Genomic DNA, 23,409 nt, shown 5'->3' with positions numbered 1-23,409 from the left:
GTCTAGACAAATATGAATGACCTATATAGATTAATATTTTACTTTACTTCTGTTGTTATTTTATTTTATTTTATTTCATTTCTCTTGTAAGGAGTATTTGTTGAAGAATTGCTTTTGGACCTTACTTTGTTCTAAAATTAGAAAAGTAGAAGTAGTATTGATTTATCTCATATCAGGACATACTATAGAAAATAAATAAGAAATTAAAAAAAATTGAAAGAAAAATAATATTAACAAAGTTAATATATTAAACAATATATAATTTTTAACCTCGTATTATAGATTGAACATTATAATTTAATAAAAAAATAATTAAAATATATTTAAAAATATGATAAGTAAAATAATATTCTTTTTTTTTATCTTAAAAATGTATTGTTAATATGTCTAAAACTTTTTTACTAGTTTCATTTTATTTTTTAATTTTCATAATTATATTTTAATAAATTACTTTAAAATTCAATTTTCGTAACTTATTTAATATAATTAAAAAAGAAAACTAACAGCAGTGTTTTGAGGAACGTAAAAGAGCAATTTTTGTAGGAAAAAGAATCACGTTTCATTGATATTTTGGTTTGAATAATGCATATTGCATATCATTATCATGAATTAATTATATAGAAAAAAAAGTGAATGATCCAGAAAAAAGTGACAATTCAATAGCATAGGACGAGAGGTGGCATGGCCTTTATTGGTTTAGCTAATCTTTTAGAGAAATAAAGGGTGAGTTGTCTTTCAGCTTTTTGCGTTGTGTGTGTCTTTTCACATTCACACTGACTTTACCACGTTGTTTTCGACCCACCATTGTTATGAATTATGATAATGTCGTCATCTAAGATGGGGCCCTCTATATCTATTTTATGTCTACTCACCGGCTGCTGTTTTGGGCGTACCACCAAAATAATAAGGTGGTATCCTATTTTTCACATGCTTTTAGTGGATTTTCTTTTATGTATATTCTTTTTTTTAAATAAAAAAGAAAATTCAATATACTTTATTTTTTTACTTTTATAAGTTTGTAAGACAGAAACGTGATCAATTGTTAAAAAAATTGTTGCATCAGTCATGAGATAGCATCTTATAGATGCGATCAGGTATTCTTCTTTTTTTAACAAATAAAAAATCATTAAATTAATGAATAAAATAAATTATATTAATAAAATAAAATATATTAAATAGAAAAAGTATACCAAGCTTTAATTAATTATATCCATTTAAATTCTATGAGTTTCATATTTAGGATGTTGTCGAACTCTTTTACTCTTTAAACAATTTAAGTTGTTTCCGTTGATTTTTCTTTTGATCATTATGTCCATTGTCATTCCTAATTATTGATTGTGCATACAACTCAAATTCTTGATAATTTATTTCTATAGATAATAATTTTATTCTTACTTTTAATTCATGTAATTTTTAATTATTTTTTTATAAAATTTGACACATTTTTTCTTGTGTCAATACAGGTGACTCAATTAAGAAACATACATACAAATATTACCACAGTGAAATCGACATGTAAATTGAGAGGCTATAAAATGGCTAAAAAACTGGATTAAAGTATTTGATGAAAGTAGTCGTTTAAATTATATGACAACCAATCCGAGTAAATTAATAGAGTATTAAAAATTACGCACAATCTTTTAATCATTATTTTAGTCCAAACAACTTATTATAAGACAATGCATGAATTCTAGTTGTTTTTGTTATTTTTATTGTAAATATTTAGATTCGAACCAAATACTATTAATACATTTAAAAATTAGAATTATTACACACTAAAATTAAATATATAAAACTAATTAAAAATATTCTATATATAATTTATTTTATGTTGGCCTTTTCAATAAAATTTGTTAAGATCTACTACTGATAAAAGGTATAATAAAGAAAACAAGATATAATAAAGAAAGAATTATTTAAAAAATAACATATAATTTTAAACAATTATATTTCACTGAATGATTATGAAGGAATATTTATCATAATAGAGTCTTTTTTTAGGAAAAACATTTCGTGTGTTATGTTACCAAACACATTTTTTAAAGATAATCTATTTTAGTGATTAATTAATTAAATTAAGTTCAAGTAATTAATTAATCAATGTGAAATTACAAATACATTTGGTAATCAAATCAAGATTACGGTGCCTGGGCTCAACCAGGGACGGATCTACATGCGTGTGTGGGCCATCAACCTCCCTCTAAAAAGTTTCATACCACTTAAATAGACTTGATTTTAAAGTTCAAACAAAAAAAAAACTTTATAAGTTAGCATGTTTGTATAGTTGTAAATATTTTATAGGCTAAATTACATCCATAGTCCTTTATTTTTTTTTTCTCGATTTAGTCCTTTATTCATAACAATATCAAATAAAGTATGAAAATATGAGTTTATTTGAAGATTTGCGTTACGAATTTGATGAAATTTGTATTATATTGAAGAATATAATTAATTTTATGAGTTTTGATTGAATTTTTTTTTTATTTTTGTATAAAGAAGGATAACAATGTTGAAATTTTAAAACATAAAATATCAAATTGTCATTTAAAATTAAAATAAAGGACCAAGTCGGAAAAAACCAAAAAAGATAAAAGACTAAAACGTTATCTGAAATTAAGTTAAGGGACCACGGATGTAATTTAGCCTATTTTATAATACAACTATACACATTAAATAAAAAAGTTAGAAATAGAGGTTATGCAATTAATTGAAGTGTTGACAAATTGTGACTGAGTATAAATTATTTTATATTGATAATGAATAGTCTTTAAAAAAAAATTTTGTTGCATAATCTTTATTAAATTTTTTTTTATTATGATCTTAGAAGAAATGATAAATTCTACCATAATGATATCCGTCAGTTAAGCTAAGATTTAAAAACTACATGTTCTTTTATTGATTACTAGATATACACTCATTTGGAGCACGAATAATTGGCAAAAAAAATGTATAAGATAATATATTGATATTGTAATATCATTTGTTTGCAACGTAATCAAAAAATAAACAATTTTGCACACAAATAAAACAAACAGCTATATATAAAATAAACACAACTTTATAAATAAAATAAAAAGTCTATTTTACACTTTAAAATACTTATTTATAAACAACATTTGAGATAATGTTTTCATCTTAACCTTCTTTATCAAACTATCAATATCTTTAAACTTTATTTTAATGTCACTCTTAGAATCGCAACATATAATTGTTCATGAGAGAATACACAGTATCATAGATAAACTTCAAAATCAGCAATAGATCAACTAATGAAGACTAACACAATTTTAAGCATACCTTATCTTCAATCCACCACACACACGCTAGGCTTATATTCTAACAACTAATATATGTTAAGCATCTAATAATTAGCTTAAGCATACCTTATCTTTTAGCCACCATGCGCAAACTAGGTTTATCATCTAATAAGTAGCTTAGTAATACATTATCCTCTAATCCACCATGTGCATGGTATCACTTATGATAGGTAGTTTGTTGCAGATATATATACTGGTTTTGGCACCATAATCTCAAATTGTGATTAACTACACTTTTCAATCATAGTTTAAGGGATTTAATGTCTTTTCTAAAAACCTTAGATCCAAAATTCTAAATTTATAAATTGATCAATGGTTTTGGTTGAATATGTATAAAAGTTTATAGATAATCTTTTTTAAACTTGTACAATATCAAAAAATTGTTGGGTCCTTACGATTAAACTTGTATTCAAAAATTAAGACATCAAATTTAAATTTTGCACATGGCACCCTAATTTTCAAGGACGACCCTACTAAACTCTATTAGACCGATTTAAATCACCTCCATGCATTGTGAATGTGCATATATGTTTGATGATGGTAATTACTTGCATGTTTGATGATGATAATTACTTGCATATTAACTTTGAGGGTTCTAATAGCTTATGTTAATAATTATTCAATTATGATAGAGTGTAAGTTGCATTATCACATTCGGTTGTAATGCATTGTAAGATAGACAACGAATAGCCTTTTGTAGTAGATACAATAATGTGTTGTACTGGTATATAAAACATGTGTTTATTTCTTATTATATATGTTTTTTTGAGTCAAAGATTCATTTGTAAACTTAGTAATATTAAATGTTTATATGAAGTTGATTTTTACATTTAAAAAAAAATTATATCGATAAAAGTCAAAGTTGAATTTACAGAATATTATCTAAAAAAAATTGATTACGTAAAAATGAACTACAAATTTCACATAAATAAGTATTTACTCTGTAATATTTGAACATTAGTTTTACAACATATAAAATTTAAGTTTATAGAATATTGTGGCTAAAAGTGAGTTTCCATAAAACTCAACTTTAAATTTTACAAAAGTAATTTTTTGTTCTACAAAACCCAAATCTTGATTTTTACACTATGATATCATCTACATGAATTTAATATATATTATTAATTCTTACAATTATACATTAAAGGAGAACAAAATTCAAAATTATCAAATCTCTTATGATTTGAAAATTCACTCAAAAATTATTGTATTAGTAAAAACATACTCAAATATTATTATTACTCACATAATTTACATCACATCATTGCTAATAACTTGAAGATATTGTGCCAAGAAGATAGCAAATATAAATTTGCATAATTGCTCTACTACCATTGAAAGCCTTTTACATAAGTAATCTATAACATATAATTTTTGCGGAAAGACCAAAAAACCATCATGATTTAAGAAACTTTATTTGACACTTTTTTTTTCCTTTTTCTTTCTTGTGTAGATTTATGTCCTTGATTTTTTTTATATATAAGAAATAAGTTTGCATCTTACTATTATAACGTAGAATGTCACATACAGTTGAGTACTTGACAAAACATTTATCAATTTTATATTCCAATTAAATATAAAGTGTCAGTGTTAACTGACCACCACCAATAAACAGTCATCAGTTAAATACAATATAGGAGATGAGAGTACCAACGAAATTGATATATTTCCATTGATTTTACGCATAATTTAGTTAGATTCATAGTTTATACACAAAGTTCAAATAAACCATCTCCTTTCCTTCAGCACAAAACCAGCCTCGTGTCAAAAGATGAAAAACATGATCATATATCACCAAACCCACATTCTTGAGTCTAAAATTAAAACTCATGCAATGAATCTGAACTCATTCCCAAGTCACTGAAATCATAGAGTTGGCAAGGCCTGATTCATCGAATGTCGAATTACTTTCATAGTCCAGGTTTTTAGATGCTCCAGGAATTGCATGAGTTAATTTAAATGCTTTTGTCTCATCTTCACCTAGCTGAACAGCAATGAATGACCACAGCAGCTTCAAAAGAAACAAAGGGTCATTCATAGAATCCAAACCAGACAAATAAACACTAGTAGAAAAAATACAATATGAATCCAATCGAAGTATCAAAAAAATTTGTAATTATGTTTTCAAAAATATGTTACTAGATATGTTTGAGATACATCGGGGCATGGCTGGACACGATTTTGTTGGGCTGGGATACAAATGGGCCACAATTAGCATGAGAACCTAATGTGATAATATAGAAGATTCCTCGACAGTTATAAGCAGTGATGGGTCATCATCTGGCCAACACAAGACCCACCTCTCCAAGATTGTCGCAGGTTATTTGTTCCACCTTTGCTTCTCATGAGACCCGGGAAATGGTCTTCAAGACCCAAACTTCCTATTGTGCTGTCCCTGTTCTTTCGGCCTTAGGTTAACTAACTAAGTAATTAACTAACTAGATGAGGGGTTGCCTATCAATGAAATCCTACAGGTGATTAGAATTTAGAGCAACGTGTGTTACCTGAATTGGATCGGAGCGTAAGAAGTTTCGCTGAACACGGCGTCCATCCGGAAGCCGCAAACCAACTCTGCATAAGAGATTTCTTTCAGCCTTAGGTTCTTCAGGCAGGGTTGGATAAACAGGCCTCTTTGACAAGGCTGTTTCTTGCAACTTGCCGGCAACATTAGCATCTTTATTATCTCCTCCAGCAATTGCACTTAATTCTTTCATGTTTTCCAATGAAGCTGCTAGCGCTCTTTGAACTTCCTCATCCTCCTCTTTACTCGCATCTGAATCTACAATAGCTGTAACATCAACCAAGATCATGACGATGACAAAGCATGCCAAATAAAATTTTATTATCAGTAACGGGCATAAAATTCAGGCAGTAAAGATTTTACATATAAAAAGAAATGAGTAACATAATTAATCGGATATGGAATAAGGTATGTGGGCAAGGTCCATCTAATAACAAAAGATATATTGAAGACATCAATTATATAGTTTTGAACGTAAATAGAAGTAAATAAGTCAACAAGACAAATAAAGACACCTTCAACATTGAGCCGACCTGTCACTGACCAAACAAGCACATAGAGACAAGCAACAAACCTTTAGTTTTAGGTGGGCTAGAACTTCCTCTAGGACGCTTGTGAGACAAGGTACTGTGGTGATCCTTAGGACCGACATCAAGGAATGTTAGCAGACCCTAAAGAAAAGCACAAGCTCATCAAATCAGTAAGAAATATAAAACAAATAGAGCCCATGATTTACATGTGAATAATAATGTTTTCATTTCCCTAGAAAATGTTTCGATCATAGTGAGCAATTAAATTGTATCACATACTTCTAATAAGCTTTCAGGTTGAACCATTCCGCTCCAGGAGCGCATCTTTTGGCCAGTGATGGGATCAATAATAAGCACAACAGGAATTGAATTCAGTCTGTAATAAGTGCAGACTTTTCTGCCTTCAGTTGTATCATCATATACCTATATGCAAAAACAAACAAATATAGTAAAAAAAATTAAAAAAAAAAAATTGAAAAAGGCAAATTGCATACAAGACAATAGTATATAGTAAATGTTAATGATGTGATCAATATTATCACCAAAAATTGCTGCAAATATCACAATATAGCCCAAATGTATGCCACAGCTATTCTCACTTTAAGCATTTGAAATACCAGGGAATTAGAGTGGCTGCACAAACTAAAGCCTTAGCTATCTACAATCAGAGTAATGTTTGTGCAAGCCCAAATCCCCAAGACTCACTGTTGTCAATCACAGATAGCAGAAAATAGCAGTTTGTTCAAATTCCGCTACGCTACAACGCTATAGAACCGCAATGGCTGCTCTTTGACAATACTTTGCACTATATAGCATATCAAGAAACAATAGAAATTTGTTCAAATTACGCTATGCTAGAGTGCCATAGTGCTCCTATAGCCGCTATATGATAATACTGCCAAGACTCAAACCTCCCTTCTTGAACCTACAAAGCATGTAATACCAACCAAACAGCCCCTCTTTTCTCTTCCAATCCAATACTGATCTAACAAAATTCTACATAACCACCTAAGTCCTTTGACTAAGCCCAAAAGAACTAGGAAAAATATTATTTGTGGATGTATATAACATATAAACTCCAAAAGCAAATAAGCATGGTCCCAATTTTGCAGGCTCTTAGATTGGAGATCTTATGAACCACTGGATCCAAAATATTGATAACCAAAGGATCCCCCCTAGAGCAAGTCCCAACTCCCAACTACATAAAGCCATACCATGATCCCATATCCACTTAACCAGTGAACCTAGCTAACAAGATATGATTCCTAACATTTATATCTGCAAACTGTAGGAGAGACACAGAAGCTTAGGCAGCCACAAACTGTAGAAGAGACACAGAAGCTGAACAAGTCCTCCACAAACTCTTGAAGATGTAATAAATCTAGAGGGTTCATAGTCCAAGTATGTTTAGGCCTTTAGGGATTGGGTGCTTGTCCTGCCTTGACATTTTGCTTTTTCTTTGTTGTTTGTTTTTTTCTTTTTATCTTAAGGAGTATCCTTATCCTCTAAACTCTTAGTAATTATCTACTAAGTAATCGTCCAAATGAATTTATGTTTTTATCAAAGCTTAACCTGAGAGCCTTGCATTGTCGGTTTCAATATTATGAGTCAAAATATCTATTAACTTCTCAACAGAGCAACTATTGTGATTAGGATATATCTTAAGCTACCATACAAAATACCAGTACAAAAATAAAAAAAACTTGACCACCAATGTCAGGTGAGAGACCAACAAACTGACCTGCCAAAATATGAAGTTTGTACTAATGGTCTGAGAAACGGCATCGTTTGCCCAAGTATCCCGATTAAGCTTCATGAAGAAAAAATTGACATGAGTAATGATGTTGCTGAGACAAATAACCAAGAAAATTGAAAAAGGAGCACCTAGAATAAATTACCATATGTGAGCTGAATTCCTTGGTAGATTGTATGTTCACCAATAGCCATTTATCCTGCACAGAAGCGGCACTTTTTGCCTGCACCCAAAGATCAAACCGTAGTCACAACTGCATATCAGTTATACGTTTTCACAATATATATGCACTAGCACTACCACCCATCTAGAGTAAGCCCTGCCACATATTATGCAAGAAAAATCAATAATCTACTATTTGATTCCAAGTTTCAATGGTAGCCTTCCTGAAATTCATATTAGGGCCTGTAAGGCTGAGCTGACCAGCTCGTACAAACAGCTAATTCTAGGGGATCTCTATACTCTGTTAGTGATTAGTTCTACCCATTGGTTCTAACTAACAGCTGTGCCTCTCGTTCATTAAACGCAATCACTTTAGAATTTATCACAACACATTTCAGATCATCTTATATCTTATTATAATTCTCAAACTACTAGATGGGGCTTCTTATCATTATGTGCAGCTATTTTTTGTTGAAGAGCATAGCTACCACTCCTGGATGGCGGCACAAACAACCAACTCTAAATAGCAGATAGCGAGAACAAGATAAATAATTTATATTGCATAGTAGGTACACATCAACGCTCAGGAAAAAATTACACAAAATTTAAGATTTATTCATCATTAATAATTAATAACCAAAAGTCATAGCTTCTACACACAAACATTAACAAATAAAGGCATGGTTAAACAGAGCAAAATTGAACTCATGAAATCGAGCAGAGATGGAAATGGGACAGCAGTGACCAGGAGCTAACCAAATTGAGCAAATAGCAAATGCAAATTTGCAACAATTGGACCAATCTTAAGTGAGCAGGGTTGGTACACTAAGAAAGAAGGTTGGCAGAAAAATGCTAGCCTGCCGGGAAAAAAGGACAAATTTTGCTACATAACACTTGCCTCTAGAAGGTAGTCAGCAAATGTCTTGCTAGATCATTCATATCAGAGGGGAATGGGAAGACAACAAAAATTATTAAAAATACCCACAAGAGTATATCGGCACGAAAAAGCAGTGTCATCAGATGTTCTGTTTCCTGAATATCCTCTAAAATATCATCTAGTAAGTTGTAATACAGTTTTACACATGGCAGACAGAACTTGACTGTGTTGCCCCTGACAAGGATCTCAGCACCATAACCTACTTTCTGAATTGATAGTAATAAGTGAGAAGTCAGAGTGCAATCGAAGGCCCCTTGACTGGTTACAGCTAAAAGGTAAAGAACGTAGTTGTTTGTTCAGTCATGATCCCTAGCTTAAAACATTTTTAGAACCAAATTTAATTACTATGTCCCTTTAAACTTTCTAGAAAGCCAAAAACGCAAATATCTGAGCTTCAACTAGAAGATAAGCAACTACTAACAAATAGAATGGAGAACACCCATACCAATGGGTCCAGACATTAGTTATTCCCTTAAAGAACTTTGAGAACATAAGATGCCTTGGAAGGTACTGTTTCTAGTACCCTGAAGCCCTTCCATCTGTCTCCATGTGGTACGGGGTAAGCGACAAACTCCCAACTTTTAAGATTGACTAAGCACAAGGGATGTCATTAGAGGACATGTGCATGAGGGTTAATTTTGGATGGGGTTCAACTGCAATAGGTCTATGTTCTTCTCCAGAAATCCATTTTCGTGTGCTGATTGTTGGCTAGTATATACGTTCATTGCATGCTCATTATGCTTAAATGGTTTTATGTGTCGTGTATTCCAAAAATACAAAAGATGTATATGTAAGCCTTAAGGGAGGTTTGATTAGCTAATAGAGTAAACAGGATGTGTCCAAATTGACTAAAAAAACTTAAATTGATGATGGAAGTCAAATTGAAGAAAAAAACTTAAATTGATCTTGTCTTTGGCTAAATTCCGATTCAACCTCTAACAGAAACAAAATAATACAAACTAAGTAGCATTTTTTTTAAAAGCACTAAGAACCATATTTACCTTATCAAAAGAGCCAGTGAACATTAGATGAAAAGGAGGACGATAAAGAGAGGCAAGATTATCCCGAGAACTCTCTGCTGTAGAGGCGGCACCTTGCTCTGATTCCCAAACCCCTGGACGCCTCGTTTCCTGTTCGAAGTTACGGAACGCAATTAAGGAGCTTGGTTCTTGTGAGAGATGTCCAAGCCTTGGTCCTCTGCACAAAGATGTTAAACTTAAAACACAATTTTGATGAATAGTTTGTCTGCTGAAAACCAGACATACATACACGATACAAACACAAACCTACATATATAATGACATAACAAAACATAAGTGGTGTTAACTTAAAAAGCTCAATGAGCACAACTAAGTGCATGAGTTAGTCCTGGATAAACAAGAAGAAAAAAACAGCACTGCTTGACTTTTTACCACAATATCTCTTCAAGTGGCATCTATGTAATTTATATTATGAAACAACAGATATAAAGCTGAGCTAAAAGAACACAGCCCTAACATTATATAGTGTAATATGCAAGACAATCTAACAGTACAATAAGTACATATTAAACATTTCAAATTCCATACGAAAATACTAGCATTATGCTTCTTGATATGTCATAGTCAAAAGTACACAGCTCAGAAAGAGTTGAATCATTCTAGCTTCATAGAGTTCACAAGACTGCCTATCCAGCCACAACAATTCCACTTTTCTTTTACCTTACTCTGTTGCTCATTATTTCCCAGTTTACAAATATGTAATCCAAAGTATGATTAGTTACATCAACCCACAACAAAAAGAATGCAAAAAGCACCAAACTTCATTCTACAAGGATAGTCTACAGGAGTTAAAAACTCAAGTGATGTCATGGTTAAAACCTAATGAATTGCATCCACATCAACATGATCGATAAGGAATAAAAGAAAACATCATATACACATGCATATCTATTAGACCAAAATACTATAGTTTCCATGGTAAACAAAGAGATTAAGAGGCATAGATAGTCTGCATAAATTAGTTTTCCACTTCATATTATTAATGTTAAGATTCAATTACAAGAGATGGTTGACATGTCAAAATAGTTGATTCTCATTGGATGATAGTATAATAGTAGTTAAACTAACAGTGCATTTCCTTTCAACTCAACAATAAAATGTTACCCAGAAAAAAAACATACCCATACAGCATTGCATCATCATAAAGAGTTTCCCTTATAACAGGTATGGGAGGGCGCACTTCATCTCCATCATTAACACCACCACTTTGATTCCCAGTATCCTTTCTAGGTTCACTACAAGTCAAAAAAATTAAACTTCACTGGTGAGATTTAAGCCGTAAAACTAACATAACTACTAATTTACTAACATCTTGCCAATAAAGAAATTCCAGAATACAAAAGGCATTACCTTAAAAGAGATTGATCAGTCCAAGCATCAACATTTTCTAAAGGAGGAGTGAAAGAAGCAGGCGCCGGAACTGCCCCAGTTTCACTCCCAATCAAGAACAACTGAAGAGCTTCCTCAAGTTTCCAACTCGTAGCCTGTGAAAACAAACAGATCTCAAAGATCTCAATTCTCAAACACAACAATAATCCATTCCATGCATCAACAACAATAACCTAACACTCAAAACCTTAATCACAATAAAAAAGAATAACAGATTTCTATAATTACTACTTCAGCTTCTTTTTCCATCATGGATGAAAGATTAAAAAAGAAAATATGAAAATCGATTTTCACAGTGAAAGAAGAGAAAGAGAACCTGAAGAAACTGTCTCGCAGTGTCAGCGGTTTGGCCTTGAGCGACTTCGAGGAAGGAAGAGACCAATGATTGTTGATCATTGGAAGATAACATTCCCTCCATTGAATTCGATTCGATTGATTATGTGATTTTGGGAATTAGGGTTTCGATGATATTTTTGTTCACTCTTTCAACCTTTCTACTAATAACTATATCAGTTTATTTGCCTCTTCGCCAAATCCAAGATTTTTCTTATCTATCAAGAAAATCAAATACCAAAATATATATTACGTGTAAGTAATGTAATGTGTAATAATAATGAGTCAAGATTTGTTAATGATCAATGTGAGATTCATTGTACTTGTTCATTCAATGAGTTTATATAACTAGTAGTATAATTTAAAACCCTTCATTATTTATTTATCAACAAAATAAAAGATTGCATCTGAAAACAAATCAGACAACAGATCTACCAAATTTCTTATATTTCAGTAAACAGGATTTTAATTACCTAAACAAAAGGTTTGACACATCGTAGTATCATAATTTAAAATATAACATATATTTTTAGTAAAAGAAATATATAACATATAATTATTACAATCTTCATTACTAAATTTAGAATCTTTTAAATAAATAAAAACCAGAAAAATCTTGATGATTAAATTATTGAGAAAATTAGTGGCAATAATATTCAAAACCAGAAAAACAAACTTAGCTATTAATTTATTAACATGTATTTATAAAAAAAAATTATATTGTTTTTTCAAGTTATATATTAAAAGAAAAAATTTAGTTTGATAGCAAAACATAAATAAAATTTATTTATTTTTTATCATACTATTTATTTATTGTTGAAATTAATTTTTTATCATAGTATTTATTTCTCCTCTCTTCTTTCTTTTTCTTTTATTTCTTCTCTTGTTTCTATTTTACAATATTTCTCTCACACTATTTCTATTCTTTTATTTATATTTCTATTTCTATTTTCTTTTAATTAATTTATTAAAAGATTGACAGACACACCCCTCTTAAGTGGGTTGTACCCCCTTTTAAGCTATCAACAATATTTTAATAGTTATTACTCACTCAAATTTCTACTCATAAAAATTAACTATACCTTATATATCCTAAATCATACAACCATAAAACTAATTATTCTTATTATTATAGTTATTTTACTAAATATAAAAATGATCATAAATAGCATAAAAGATACTAAATTTTATTAAACATTAACATTCGAATTTCCAATAGGTTATACTATCATTAAATTATCATTGCATGCAATTTTATAACAATAATAGTAGTAATAATAATAAGGATGACTATAGTTTAAACAAAATAAAAGTTGGATTGTTACAATTTTTTGCATGTCTTCTCACATAAGAGTCAAACACTGGATGTTTAGGTGGCATGTCAATGCCACGTGATATTACTATGTGTTTAATCGATGTTTTGACATCTAATTGAGTGTTGACATGTGACACTAACCTCTTTCGTAATAGAAAGTTAAGATCATAGACTAAAAATGAAGTTATTTAATTATGTAAAGATAAAAAGAAAAAAAAATATACAGGAATCTAAACCAAACTAATTTGCTATATTTAAAGGACTATATATATTTTAAACCTTTAACATTTTATCTATAATTCAATCTTGATCATTGATTTATTAAAACTGAAGAAATAATAATTTTGTGTTGTGTTCATTAGTGAATCATTTACAAAAAAGAAAAGCATTTTAACATAATAGAATCAAAGATATGATGGATATAGACTACAATACAATGTAATTTGGGAATATAAAACCTAATAATTTGCATTTCAAGTAGGAGTTATCACATTTAATATGTGATGTAATTATAAAATAATGGACACATGAGGGAGTGAGTTTCGATAGTAGAATAGGTTCGGTAGCAGAATAGGTGCAGTAAAATAAATAAAGAAAAACATGAAAATCTTATTGAAAAAATAGATGTGACATGATGAAATGAACGATAGTTAAATTTATTTTAAAGATACCACATTAAAATATATTTGACATGATAATATTCATATGAAATGACATGGAAAAAATTATGTCATCATTGACTATATTTAAAAGATTATATATATATATATATATATATATATATATATATATATATATATATATATATGTGTGTGTGTGTTGAGCTTTTGATAAACATGTGTATATATATCTGAGCAAATAATTATAGAAGTGGCCAAAGCACAAATTACTAAAGTAATGATAAGTAAAAGGCTTCGTAAATAAAAAATAAAATAAAATAAAATAAAAAATACATTAATTGACATTTAATTTCAATATTTTATATATCATAATTTAAATAAATTATTATTATCAGTATTAAATATGTTTATTCTATTTCAAACAGACACTTTTTCGAAATTGGCTTCAAAGCTTTAAGAAGTTTTAGCAAATTCTTCACATGATTGGTTATTGAGTTTCATAAATTAGAGTTTGGTTGAATACGATATCCAACAACCAATGATGGTGGTTGTAGAGATATGGATAGTCACGTGTGTTTGTGTCGTGACTATTAACAATGGTGATAGGTTGAGTGTACGACGTGACTATTAACAATGGTAACATATTGAGTGTAGGCACGAGACTTGATCGCTTTTGAGAGTGTTAATTGGTGGTGAGCATGGTGGATTTTGGTTTCAACAATAGTCGTTCGTAAGTGTTACACGAATGCGGGTGTGGGTCTTTCGTCGTAAAAATTTGGCGTTGATGAAGTGGACAAGACAGTGGGACCAAAATAAAACATATAATAAATACTTATTTATCTTTTTTTTTACTAAAAAAATAATAATTTATATTAAAAGAGTACGTCGATCGAGAACAACACAAATTCGCCTCTAGATTTACGAACAAAATCACAACATTCAAATTAATAGTATAAAATAATAAAATATCTACAAATTTAATAAAATTAAAATGACCATAAAGATCTATACTTATAAATCTGCAACGTTAATCTGTCTAATCTAAATCAAAATTAATATATCAATTTAAATAAAATAAACACCACACATAAATAGAAAAATAAAATAATGTCTCACTTAATTCACGAGATAACAATAAAACACATAAAATTATATTTATGCAAAAATTAACTTATTTATGTAAAGATTAAGCAGAAAACAATGTAAACGAAAGATTTCTAGTTAAAAAATCATCCCAAAAAAATTATCCTAAGCAATCACAGCTATATATGTGTAGTTAGAGCATAAAAAAATTCATAATTAAATTAAAACTTCAATTATAAATGTGTTGACATTACAACTACAGTTGTAATCAAGTGCAACTAATACACATGTGCCTGATCAATATCAAGCAATTCAAAATTAAATCAAATTTTACATTGAAACTTTCTTCCTCGTGTTTTGACTTGTAATCAAGTGAATATAATATCCAAATTCCTCATTTATTTCTCCCAATGACATAAGACAATGGTAATCCTTATTTGCTTCTAAACCTTAGTATCAATCAAAAAGTGTCCTAATATAAGACAACACAACACTCACCCCACCCCTGCCTCAAACAAACCAAAAACAACAACAAACTCATCACTCTCTCTACTCCAAAGGTGTAACTTCTTACACTCACACGTGGTTTGGTTTGGTTACATCAATGGCCATCAAAGACAAAGATAAGAAACTCTTTGTTTTCTCATTAACTAACTACAATGCTGAACTCAAACTTCTCCTCACAACTCTTCTTCTTCTCTGTTCTCTTGCCACTCTCCTTCAATTCATTCCTTCTCCTTTCACTATCTCAGCTTCTGATCTCAGATTCTGTATCACAAGACTCTCTCAAACTCCACCACAACAACCCTCTTCTATTCTTCATGAAAAACTCAATTCTGACCAAACTATCAAGCGTTTCTTCAACCCTTTTGGCTCATCTTCCTATAACTTCATCACAATGGGTGCTTATAGAGGAGGACTCAACACTTTTTCTATTGTTGGTCTTTCTTCAAAGCCTCTTCATCTTTATGCCAAACCAACCTATGAATGTCAATGGATCCCTTCAACAAAAAACTTTTCTTCAAAACCAATCACCACCATTGGCTACAAGATTCTCCCTGATTGGGGATATGGACGTGTCTACACTGTTGTTGTTGTTAACTGCACTTTTAATGATACTGTCATCAATGGTGACAACAATGGTGGAAAGTTGGTTCTTTTTGCTTCTACATCAGGTGGTGGTGACAGAAACTTCAATGTAACTGATAAAATGGAAGTTCTTGTTGAAAAAAATGGTGATTTGGATCATACCCTTTTTGTTTCAAAGCCAAAGTTTGAATTTTTATATTGTGGGTCATCTTTGTATGGCAATTTGAATCCGCAAAGAGTGAGAGAGTGGATAGCTTACCATGTTAGATTATTTGGGGAAAATTCTCATTTTGTTATACATGATGCTGGTGGTGTTCATGAGAAGGTTTTGGAGGTTTTGAAGCCTTGGATTGAACTTGGTTATGTTACACTGCAAGATATTAGGGACCAAGAGAGATTTGATGGTTATTATCATAATCAGTTTTTGGTTGTGAATGATTGTTTGTTGAGATATAAGTTTATGGCTAAGTGGATGTTCTTTTTTGATGTTGATGAGTATATTTATGTCCCTCCAAAGAGTACTATTAAAACTGTGCTTCATTCACTTTCTGAATACTCTCAATTCACCATTGAACAGATGCCTATGAGTAGCAAGATTTGTCTCTCTGATGATTATGGAAAAACTTACAGGTATTGATTTTTGCATTTTCAATTTTTTAGAAAAAAACTATATCTCTCTTTTCTGTTTTGCTAAAATTAGATTAGTTAAATTAGCTTTACACATTTATAGTTTATTAAATTACATGAAAATAACATATTAGTCTTTTATCTATTTTTATATGAAATTATTCTTTTATATATTTTTTTTTGGCATCAAGTTGATCCTTTATTTTTATGAAAGTGAGTACTTATCTTTATCTAAGTATACATTTTGTCAATTGAATCTTCAATAGTAGTAGAATATTGAATAATGAACATTTACTCTCTTTGTTAAATTGAGGCATCTTTTTTATGATTCTTGTGCGGTTCTCATTTGCTAATTTGGTTCCTGAAATTATTATTGGATCATGAGTGTTTGGAGACTGTTTTTTCACCCTTTATAGACTATAAATAGAGACAAATAATTGTATTATTGTGGTGTCCATGCTTTTGGAATTATTAGCCCATTCCTTTGATATTGATTTTGTTACTTCATAGTGTAAAAGGAAATGTGAATGTGGGGCATGTTTGATTGTTCTAGTGTGGTTTGTTTCTAAAGTTAGAGTAAAAAACTATACTATAAAACAGAGTAATTTGGTCCAACTTGTCCAAGATTCATCCAACATTTAATGAAAGTTCAGAACCATACTTTATTCATCTATCAAATATTTTTTCAATAAGATTAATTGCACAATTTTCAAAATCATAGTTTATTGATAGTTACACAATTCATCTATCATGTGAGTTCAGTAATTGTAATAAACATGAATTGCTTGATGAATAAAGTAGAGACAATAACATTTAATTTGGTCACACTCCATCTAGCTGTCAAACTGTTAGTTGCTTGATTTTATTGCACAAAATTGTTATAAGATTCTGAAAAAGAAAGGTATTAAAATACACAATATTGTTACATATGAATAATGCAGAAAATGGGGATTTGAAAAGCTAGTGTATAGAGATGCAATAAAAGGCATAAGAAGAGATAGAAAATATGCTGTTCAACCAAGAAACTTGTATGCAACTGGGGTCCACATGTCAGAGAACTTAGATGGAAAAACAACTCACAAAACTGAAGGTAGAATCAAATATTTTCATTATCATGGAACCATAGCACAAAGGAAAGAAACATGCAAATTGTTAGTGAACTCAACAAATGTCAACTATGAAAAAACTCCTTATGTTTTGGATACTACATTGAGGGACATTGCTGCTGTTATCAAGAAATTTGAGCTTAAGATGATTGGATCAAGGTTGCAAAATACTACACAATGAATCATATCTTCAAACTTCTTCTTTTTCAACTTATTTCTTTTTTCTTTTCATAGGATAGATAATCATTGAAAGATTATTTCTTTTCCTTTTCTCAATGTGTATTATAGGGTTTAAGATGGTTATATCCTCTTTTCTCAATGTGTATTATTTCTTTTTCTGTTCTGTTTTTCATTTTTCTTTTTTACTTTTTATTATATGCTAGCACTGTATTTTGTAAACATAATTAATGAAAATTAATGATTTAATAATCTGCTATAACAAATCTAGCCGTTTCAATATTCTTTTCTCTTTTTCCTTTTTCTTCTTTATTCAAGTAAGAGAGAAATAGTTTAAGAATAATTTTTTATATAAAAATATTTATTTAAATTATTATTTTTATCTAAATAAATAATTTGTATATATATTTAGTTTTTTTCTTTTATAAATTAGCTTTAAATTAAACGTCATTAATATTATAAATTTAGAAATATAAATATTTTAAATATTTTAATTTTGTCACATTTATATATATATATATATATATATATATATATATTCTACCACTCTATATTATTAATTTAAATAATATGAATTTGTTGGTAGATTTATATGATTAACCGAATTTGAATATGATTATAAGAAAAAATTCATCATATATGGTAAATGTGCTATGTTGCTTTTCTTATGCGCATCTTTCCTTTTTTTTTTCTTCTTAAAAGTAAATTATTAAATTTTTGTACCCTATTGCTTTTTATTTGGGATACTCATTCCTCAATAAATTTTGATGAAAGCATTCTTTCTCTTTTTCTCCCCTTTCTTGTAGGCCCCATATGCCTTGTTATTTGTATGAAAATCAGAATGAGAAAATAAAATATTGTGATGTTTGTATAGGAACACGTAATTGATGAAAGGGGTAGCTTTAGAAAAAGTCAAAAGAGGGACATGTAGGTTATATGAGTGTCTTTCTAAAAGCATGAAAGAAATTGGTTTGCAAGACAAATTGAATTAGTAGTTTGGTAACTTTATTTTGCTTAACATTATTATTATTATTATTATTATTATTATTATTATTATTATTATTATTATTATTAATATATTACGATTTAAAAATTCTGAATTTGTGTATCAATAATAAGAGTATTAGTATTTTGTTTTCATGATGAGACAAACACATTTGTATCATATGACATGATTTTCTTACATTTTTATTGTTGTTGAAGGTAAGGGTGAATTCATAGCTTTAGCCTTACTTTATGCCATTATAGTTCAAATATGTATAAAAAATTATAGAATCTTTTTATTCTTATACTAATATTACAATCTTGGATAATAAAAATGTAAATTTTAATATTCTTATTATTCATTGTTCTTAAAATTTGTGAAGAAATACAAAAAAATTATATTATTTTTCATAAAAGTATTTTTTACTAATAATTGTTCATATGTACTTTTATCTAAAAATTTATTTTTTATTAAAATCATTGTGAAATGAGATCGTGTCTTACAAAAATATGTTAATCGCATTAAATATGATAAAATTCTTTATCATCATTCTAATTAAAAAATATATATAATATAAATAAACAAATATATATATATATATATATATATATATATATATATATATAATATAATGAATTAATGAATATTACATTAAATATAATAAATTTTATTATTATATGACATCTAAAAAAATAAAAATCTATATAAAAATAAAATAAAACACCAAATTAAAATTTCACACATAACACCAAAATTTTCAATAATAGCCCTGAAGTTTACTAACTCACCGTAGATATCTGATTTATTGTCATATTGTAAGATGACAAGAAAATAGGACTGAGGGCCACTAACATTTCCTTGGATAAAAAGAATAGCTGGCATAATAGATTGAAGCTAGTAATGTATGGAGCCCCAAATTTGTAGTATTTTATTTTATTTTATATACAAATAATCTCTTTTACTTTTTCTATCCATCTATCCTTTAATTGAAATGATCTTATTGAAAATTGAATTATGATAATTATTATTTAACATTATTTAAATTCTTCCGATTGAGTAAACCTGTCTTAAATTAATTACTAAAAGTTTAAATCTATAAAAGTTGAATATTTCTAAACACTGAGTACACCTCAAGTGATCGGTGAACAGTAGTGTCGTAAATTTTAGTGTATCTAGTTTGATTCTTATTTAAAATAAAGTTGAATATTTATGAGATATTATTGTTCTAGAAGTATGTGACATGACAGATGCGCAATGTAATGTACACGTTTTGAAATAATTTATTTAAATATTTTTTTAATATTAATAAAATATTTATATTAAAAAATATTTTTTTTTATATACTACATCTCTATTATGCGACCAATTAAATAAAAAAATTTAGTATAATAGAAAATTACATCTCAGAAGTACGATCATATATACAGTCTTTACTTTTTTTTTTTCTAACAATTAAGTAATTATTAATTTAATAAATTAAAAATAATAAAATATTTAAAATCAAAACATTATTAATAAAATTATTCAATTGTTAAATTAACCAAAACTACCAACTGAAAATACAACAATAATATCTTTCTAAGGCCACCAAAGTTTATGTCGGTGTTTTATGTAATGCAATTTTCTTTTTGTTTTTTTCCTCTATCGAGTCTTCCTCTAACAAACATCATAAGAAAATCTCTATATTTTAGATCTTACGCAAAAGGGACATGGAACAATTAATCAGTAATGATAATAAAAAAAAAATCCGTTATATATTATATAACCACCATATGGTCATTATGTATCACTGCACTTAATAAAGTGTAGCTTAATCCAATACAGAAACACTATATATATAAAGAAGAGTAATGAATTTTACAACGTGTCTATCTGAGTTAATTTTAATTTTGTAACATTAATGTTTGTTACAATTGTCTGAAATATATATATGTATCAGAATTCACAGTTTGAAATTTAACATGTGTCATTTTACTTAATTAGAGTTTATTTTTCGTTCTTATCTATTAAATTTATATTTTCAACTTTCATTTCTCTTTTGACGATGAATATTTATTTATTTGTTAAAATTGCTCACATGATTTATAATTACTTTTTTTATGTGCGTAACTTTTTCTAAAAAATAGCACATTAATAATTTTGTAAATTTTAGTGTACAATTTTGTAAAAAGGTAATTATATTTTATCTACTCGCACCTTCTCTTTTGCTAGTTACGTTTATGTTATTGTTGAAAATACTAAATTGCTTTATTATTAAATTAAATTTGCCAACACTTCTTCTACTTGCTAACCTTCCTTGAATTGAGTGCATGTGAACTGAGTTTAAGTATGTACTTGTTTATTCATTACAACAAATTTCATGTACTTGAACTTATTTTATGTATATGTACGTGAACTGAGTTAAAATTCGCATTTCTTCTACTTATTACAAATTTTTACATGTATTTAAACTCAATTTAAGTACATGTACATGAACTCAGTTGAAGTACGCATTTCTCCTACTCATTGCAAAATTTTACATGTACTGGAGCTCAATTTAAGCACATGCACGTGAATTTAATTTATACGTGAACTGAGTTCAAGTACACACTTATCTTACTCACTGTAAAAATTTACATGTACTTGAACTTAATTTAAGTACGTATATGTGAACTTGGTTTACATACATTTATGTTAATTGAGTTTAAGTATGCATGTTCCCTACTCACTGCAAAATCTTATATGTACTTGAATTCAGTTTATGTATATGTACGTGAAATCAATTTAATACATTTATGTAAACACAAAATACGGACGAATATGTAATTTAAGTTTGCGTACAATGTATAATTTATCACATACATGAACTCAAATCACGCAAAATTCTCATATTTTGAACAAGAAAAAAATATGAACTCAAAAAATCAAGAAACATACTTTATTGGTGGATTTAAGCATAATAAAAAGATGAGAGTTATGGGGTATAAATTATAAGTGAGGGGTGTGAGCTATGAATGAGTAAGAAAATTTAATGGTGTCTGGTTAGCAAAACAGAGAGTGTAGATAGAAAAATTAAAATAATTAATCGATAGTATACAAATTTAAATTAACAATTGATACTATATTTTAATTTTTATTTTACAAATAAAAATGTTGATAGTTTAGAAAAATGTCTACGTTTAAAAATTGGAGTTCAATAAAAATAATAGGAAATATATTAATTAAGCTGAATTATGTCTTTTGATCTTCGATTAGCGACTTTTTAAAATTTATTTATTTTAATTAAATTGAACTATAAGGTTGGATTTTCGATTAGTGATTTTCTAATACTTATTTAAACTTAATGAGAAGAACTATATGTTTGATCTTTCTACAATTGATTCCTAAAATTTATTTATATATAATTGAGTTTATCTATATAATTGATGTTTAAATTTTGAAATTTTAAGTCATAATTAATTTAATTATGTTGAATTAAATTGTTCGATTTATCAAAATTTAAATTCTAAGTCATGGTTAGTTTAATTAGATTCAGTTGAACCGTTGAATTATCGAAATTTCAAATTTATAATAATTAATTTAATTAAGTTTGATTGAAAAGAAGGATTATTAAAATTTCAAATTTAGAAGTCTTAATTGGTCTAGTTAAGTTTGATTGAAATAATAGTCTTAGTCAGTCGAATTAGTTAAGATTATAATTGGTATCGAACTTATAATATCTAAGTCATAGTTTTTTTAATTAGTTAATAATGAACCGTTAGAACATGAAAATTATAATTTCTAAGTTATAGGTAGTATTATTAGGTTTGAATGAACTTTTGGATCATCGAAATTATAATTTTAAACTCATAGTTAGTTTATATTGATTTGATCAAAACGTTGAATTATCGAAATTTGATTATAGTTAGTTAAATTAGGTTGGATTAAACTATTAAATAATCGAAATAAAAATTTCTAAATCATAATTAGTTTAATTAAATTAGATTGAACTATTAGATTATTGAAAAGGAATTTCTAAGTCGTAGTTTAATTATTATTTCTTTTATAGTACCCTGCAACTATTACTACTTACACAACTAATTTCAAAATATTTTTGTAGTACTTTACATAATGATAGTGAAAAACACATGTATAATTAAGATTAATAATTCAGTAAAATAATTTTTTTATTTTTTTTCTTCTAATTATTATTATATTTTTTAATATACGTAAGAAATCTTAATCAACACTTTCCAATGAGACAAATATAGTATTTATTTTGCTTATTTTTTCATTGAATAGCTTCAACTGTAAAATTAGAATTTTTTTGGTCACTTTGCCTTGATCAAGCCATATAAAAAGCATGGTTAGGTGCGACGCAAAATTATGAGATTCCAAATAGACAAACACAAAGATTGATGATGATAAAATCTTTAATTGAAAATCTGAATGTTAACTAAAAAAATT

General features: G+C 28.3%; 2 protein-coding genes across 2 annotated transcripts; one reads left to right on the top strand and one right to left on the bottom strand.

Annotated features, from left to right (window-relative positions):
* Nucleotides 1-4,958: 4,958 nt before the first annotated feature.
* On the bottom strand, nt 4,959-12,208 carry LOC101490657 (plant UBX domain-containing protein 7). The gene is made up of 10 exons (XM_004509550.4): nt 11,966-12,208; nt 11,611-11,744; nt 11,382-11,495; nt 10,222-10,417; nt 8,267-8,344; nt 8,110-8,178; nt 6,648-6,791; nt 6,413-6,509; nt 5,822-6,105; nt 4,959-5,328 (listed from the first exon to the last, which is right to left on the bottom strand). Exons 1-10 carry the CDS (start codon nt 12,065-12,067, stop codon nt 5,164-5,166), a joined length of 1,383 nt encoding a protein of 460 aa, XP_004509607.1. The 5' UTR covers nt 12,068-12,208; the 3' UTR covers nt 4,959-5,163.
* A 3,288-nt stretch (nt 12,209-15,496) lies between these two features.
* On the top strand, nt 15,497-18,279 carry LOC101490982 (galactan beta-1,4-galactosyltransferase GALS3). Its single transcript, XM_004509551.4, has 2 exons — nt 15,497-16,719; nt 17,658-18,279. Exons 1-2 carry the CDS (start codon nt 15,605-15,607, stop codon nt 18,001-18,003), a joined length of 1,461 nt encoding a protein of 486 aa, XP_004509608.1. The 5' UTR covers nt 15,497-15,604; the 3' UTR covers nt 18,004-18,279.
* Nucleotides 18,280-23,409: the final 5,130 nt, after the last annotated feature.

This window comes from Cicer arietinum, chromosome 7 (genome assembly GCF_000331145.2).
Source record: "Cicer arietinum cultivar CDC Frontier isolate Library 1 chromosome 7, Cicar.CDCFrontier_v2.0, whole genome shotgun sequence".
In the NCBI taxonomy this organism is placed as follows: domain Eukaryota; kingdom Viridiplantae; phylum Streptophyta; class Magnoliopsida; order Fabales; family Fabaceae; genus Cicer; species Cicer arietinum.
The sequence above is the reverse complement of the archived record's forward strand: the minus strand, read 5'-3'. Positions and strand labels throughout refer to the sequence as shown.

Bases quoted from the DNA above. Each gene is read 5' to 3' on its own strand.
- LOC101490657 (XM_004509550.4), bottom strand. From the start codon at position 12,067: ATGGAGGGAATGTTATCTTCCAATGATCAACAATCATTGGTCTCTTCC. The intron at 8,345-10,221 runs GTAAATATGGTT...CTTTGGGTGCAG, and splicing joins TCACTGGCTCTTTTGATAAG to GCAAAAAGTGCCGCTTCTGT. The intron at 6,106-6,412 runs GTTTGTTGCTTG...TTGATGTTACAG, and splicing joins TAGCCCACCTAAAACTAAAG to CTATTGTAGATTCAGATGCG.
- LOC101490982 (XM_004509551.4), top strand. From the start codon at position 15,605: ATGGCCATCAAAGACAAAGATAAGAAACTCTTTGTTTTCTCATTAACT. The intron at 16,720-17,657 runs GTATTGATTTTT...TGAATAATGCAG, and splicing joins GATTATGGAAAAACTTACAG to AAAATGGGGATTTGAAAAGC.